Source organism: Arachis hypogaea, chromosome 3 (assembly GCF_003086295.3).
Source record: "Arachis hypogaea cultivar Tifrunner chromosome 3, arahy.Tifrunner.gnm2.J5K5, whole genome shotgun sequence".
Classification (NCBI taxonomy): Eukaryota; Viridiplantae; Streptophyta; class Magnoliopsida; order Fabales; family Fabaceae; genus Arachis; species Arachis hypogaea.
The window spans coordinates 23,044,249-23,049,541 of record NC_092038.1 but is presented as its reverse complement, the minus strand read 5'-3'; the positions used below and the strand labels follow the sequence as shown (position 1 = coordinate 23,049,541).

Below are 5,293 nucleotides of genomic sequence, written 5' to 3'. Positions count from 1 at the left end.
ATTAACAGTCTAATATTTTTAATTGAATAATTCAACATTTTAATTTTAGATAATATTTTTAAATATTAATAATTAATTATTGACTAAAAATAATAAATTGTTTAACTTTTTAACGTTATTCATATTAAAAATTGTTTGATAAAATATACGGAAATTTGACAAAATATACCAATTTTTACCTATTCATAGTTGTAGTTAACATCCTTGTCAATACGGTACATCAACCATTTACTTGACACTACTTGACTACCACACAATTTTTGTAAATTCTAACTCACTCATATCTGTAGTAATCCCAAATTTACAAAACCCTAACTTATAATTTTTGGATTTTAAAATAACCATTTACCATATTTTAAGATAGTAAATTAAAATATTGAAAATTAAGATAAAATAGAAAATTTGTCCTTTTTCATCTAAATTTTAAGTGATAAAGATAAAACATTTCATCTGTTTTTATATTTGTTTTATTCTTTAGACTAATTTATGTGTCATGATATTTTTTATGTTTGTCTTAATACGGATTCTTCATGCGACCTAAATTGACACAGGTGAGAGAGTAAGTGGGAGTGTGGGAGAGAAAGATGCATAGAGTTAGAGAGGGAGATGAGAGATGAAACACTGAATATCAACTACCACAAAAACCAAAGCCACAAGCTATACACAAAGAGGGTATAAATTCTCACAGAAAAAGAGCCAACTTTAAAGAAGCAAAGAACAGAGAAGAAGATCAATGGGGATGAGGAGCAATAGTAATAAAGGAGGAGAAATTATTCAAGTTGAAGGGGGCCACATTGTGAGGTCCACAGGGAGAAAAGACCGCCACAGTAAGGTCTACACCGCCAAAGGACCACGCGATAGAAGGGTCAGGCTATCCGCCCACACCGCCATCGAATTCTACGACGTTCAGGACCGTCTCGGCTACGACCGCCCCAGCAAGGCCGTCGATTGGCTCATCAAGAAAGCTCAGCCCTCCATCGACAAGCTAGCCGAGCTTCCTCCCTGGCACCCACCTCTCTCAGCCGCTCCGCTGCAGCAGGATCAAGAAGAAGAGGAGGAGGAGGAGGAACATAATAATGATATTATTAATCAGCAATTCCATTCGTCTTCACACTTGCTTCAGATTCAGCAACAGCAGCAACAAAACCTTGAAACTGACCCCATAGCTTTCTTCCCTACAAGCTCAGCTACTCCCTCTATGAATTTCCAAAACTACCCTCACGAGATGATTTCAAGAACCGCCAACAACAACGTTAACCCCATTACGGAAGATCTTGGACTTTCACTCCACCCGTTTCAACAAGCACCTTCCAATCAACATCAAGGTACTCTCTTTGCTGCTGGATCCAGTAACAACGTCGGATTTGAGAGCCAGTATCAGAAGATTGTAGCTTGGAACAACGAAGCTGCTACCATGGATATCAACAGGGTAGGGTTCATGGTGAACCCGCAGCAGAATCATCATCATCATCCATTTCTAGGCCAAAGTGTGAGTGGGTCCCTTCAGTCAAGTTTTCCACCACCATCACTTAGATCTTGGGGTGAAATTCCGATGAACCCAAACTCCTCGGAACAACAACACAGCAGGCCACAACAACTGATTCACCATGCTTCCATATTTGGAAGCAGGTTTGTTTCTGATGGATTAGCAGCAGGGTTTTGCATTCCAGCTAGAATTCAAGGCGACCAAGAGAACCATCATGGAGTTGCTTCTAACACCACTCCATCTTCTGCTTCTCCTCATTCTCACCACTGACCCATGGTTTTGAATTGCCGTACAAATATAATTGCAGGTAAGAAAGTGTATACTTAACCGTCGCAATTGTTGTTGCATTGTAACAGCGGCAACAATTGCGTTTTTTTTTACTCTCAGTTACTTGCTTAAGCAGACGGAATTCACTCAACCAATTGCGGCCTTTTCTACAATTTAGCAGCTTTCACAAGTCTCAGGTACTGCAGTTAATAATTTTTATGTAATTTTGCGCTTAAGAACACCAAAAACATTTTGGCAATGTATTTAATTTCTCTTCTATGTGTCGGCTTCTTGATCAAGTAACAGTGTAACGCTGTCAATGAGGATTCATGACTATAACCTATATGTGTATGTCTTTATCTCTTCTTGTAATATATTTTTATTTGTTTAGAGTAGTGTAATATATAGTTAGGGTTAGCAATATTATTCATTTTCATTTTACATGTTAATTAGGTTTTTCTGATTGAAATTAATTTCATTTTATGTTGCTAATGTGCTGCTTTTATTTCTATACGAAATTGCATGTTCCAACAAAAACAATAATCAAACTATGTGAAATGTAATTTATTTAGTAGAAACAAGTTGACTAGTTGAGTAGCAAGAAGGGACCATTTCTCAGGCTCAGCCACCACAGAGTTGGGGATATGTGTAATGTGTTCTTTTTACAGTATCTTGTTATTTTCAATAAAAAGATATAAAGTGTTTGCCTTTTTTTTAATGTGTTGCCTAATTGCTGAAAGTATAACCGCTCAGTATTTTTAACGTAATTTAATTGGTGTACTTTCAAATATGCATTAAGAACGTCTGATTTTCATTGCTTAACAGCTTTACATGTTTCTATATTATACCGTGTAAGATGACTAGCGTACTTTCTTTCAAAAAGAAAACCTATTTAAATAATGGTTTTGTTGACATTTATTTTCTTGGTTGTACATTATATTCAGATATTAAGAAAATATTGTTAACAGAAATCTTTATTTGTTTTTTTTTTTTTTAACAATTTGGGATCATCGTCAAGAACAAACATTCTTTTTTGAAAATCAAGAACGCTCAGCTGAAATAGTTCATTTTTTTTGTATAACAACGTAACTTATGACCCTCAGGGATACTCATTTACGGATTCCGTAATGTCATTATTTTATTCAAAGTTAATTCATGAGGTTAAGCAAATATTGATGTATATATTCTAGCCGGCTTTTGTTTTGCAACTCGAATTTAGAACTTGATTATATATTTATCTTTTGAAATTCTATTTATATATTTATTTTTTTGATTTTTTATATAAACTTTTTATTTAATCGTTTTTTGAATGTCATGCATTTTTGTTTTTATTTTTTTTCATTTTATTTTTATTTTTAGATAAACTATTTTATATATATTATATTTTATATTTTATTTTAGAGGTTATAGCGTCTTACCACATTTAATTTACGTTTTAGACATAAAATTCGATACGATGTATATTATAGTATGTTCTATGTTTTCTGAAATATTAAGTTTACATGACTAAAATACCAAAGAAGAGAAACTCAGATATCATATCAAGATAAAGAATGTGGCAGAAAAAAAAATTAGAGGTGGTACAAATGGTATACAAATTTTGTTTTGTATTAAAGTTGTAAAACGACAATGAATATAGAACATTATAAATTCTTTAAAAAAAGCTAACAGTATAGAATGAAGGAAATATCTAGATATATAACTTGTTGAAATTAAATGCTCATTTTTCTCATGAGACAGAAACAGATTCTAGGCAATTACATATTTCCCATTCTCAATTATTCAAAACAATGAAATATTCAAAACATTGTAATAAATAATAATGTATCTAAAAACACACACACATGCATTTTATGTATCTATTAATTCCAAACACATAATTGAGTGGTCCTAATTCATATTTTAAATTATTTTATCTGTCTTTCTCTTGTCCAAGAGGAGATTAAATATCTATGAGTAGGCTATTAACAATTTTAAGATAAATTTTGATAACATTCTAATTAAAATTTGGTGGTCTTAATTCAACTTAAAATGCTAGTTTATGAGGTGGAAAACCAATAGTGTTCTTAACTTTTAGAAGGGCTAATAAAAAATTTTAGCATAAAAATTGTATAATGATATTTATATGAAAATAAAATTTATACACAATTATTTTTAATTTTGTCAGAAATATGACACAAAATAAGTACTTTTACAAATAAAGATAATTTTAAATGAGTTGAAATTTTTTAATAATTGAATTAAAATAAAAAAATTTAGTAATTTTTAATATAAATAACTAAACTATCATTTAGAAAATCATCTTCTAACTTATTTTTTAACTTTGTTTACATTAGCTTCAAAATAATTAATTCATTGTTTTTTTATGGAGGGAGACGTCCTTAGCTTTTCTTTTTCTTGCAGGGAGTGATATTGAGAGCATATAAAAGTTTTGTTGGTCTTCAATATAATTAATTAGTTGTAGTTTTTATTTGAAAAAAATATATATTAAATGAATGAAAAAGGTGAAACTTGAACGCAAAGCACCTGTGTGTGCAACAAAAACTAGTTGATTGAACAAATCACATCAAATAAACAAGTTCTACTAAAAGTTTTATAAACAATTTTGGCGTCCATGGCCCCATTGCCAATACAAAAATCCACCGGTATGGGAAACACTTTAAAATCATTTTAACTTTTATAACTACTAAAAATAAGAAGTTAAACAATAATTGGAAAAGTGATACATGATCAGTTCCACTTGATTTATATATAGTAGTTGCCATGTAAAATTATTAGTTGAAGCTGTTTATATTATATGTTGACAAGCATAGCAAAAGTAGCTAAGTTTTTGAGAGGGACCGCGTCGTTTACCCCATCAGATCTAGTTGACTTTTCCGTTCATCTTTGATTCAAATTCTATAAAACTCGAAAAGGGATTCTTGCCCCCATGAAAAGGCAAAAACATAAAAACAAAACAAATCAAAATGAAAATAAAAAAATAAGATAATTATCTATCCTGATCCTGATAATTTATTTAAAAGATCACGAAGTTTCTAATAAAAAAAAATACTTTCTAATCTTCGATCTTTAGTTTATAAGACTAAATGGTTCCTTCATCAATGATCTCTTTTGAGTTAATGAAGCGTATTTACATGATAAGTTAATCAATTAATCTGTCTATTAAATATTAGCTAGAAGTGACATTTTTTATTAGGGACTTCGTTATTCTTTTAGGATAATTGTCAATAGCTATTTAAGATTTTTTTTTCTATTTTTCATTACCTTCTTCAAATATATTGGTTAAATTTGTTATATAAGAATTAAAAAATATTAGTGATTTTAAATTTTTTTACCTATAGAAATTGAAGAAAGAATATACATATTAATAAGAATGACATTGCTAATTCAATACAAAAAATTCGCTGAATACCGTCGTTACTAGAGGAATTAAAAAAATTGTCGATAAATTTATTATCGTTGAATTTAGCGCAAGACACAATCCAACAGTAAAGTCCTCGCCGGTCACCAAGTAATTTTCAACGATAACTTTGGCGTTAT

General features: G+C 30.6%; 1 protein-coding gene across 1 annotated transcript; it reads left to right on the top strand.

The window, feature by feature from the left end:
* The first annotated feature begins 444 nt into the window (after positions 1-444).
* Positions 445-2,143, top strand: LOC112789871 (transcription factor TCP3). The gene has a single exon (XM_072232584.1). It carries the CDS (start codon positions 734-736, stop codon positions 1,754-1,756), a length of 1,023 nt encoding a protein of 340 aa, XP_072088685.1. The 5' UTR covers positions 445-733; the 3' UTR covers positions 1,757-2,143.
* The last annotated feature ends 3,150 nt before the right edge of the window (positions 2,144-5,293 follow it).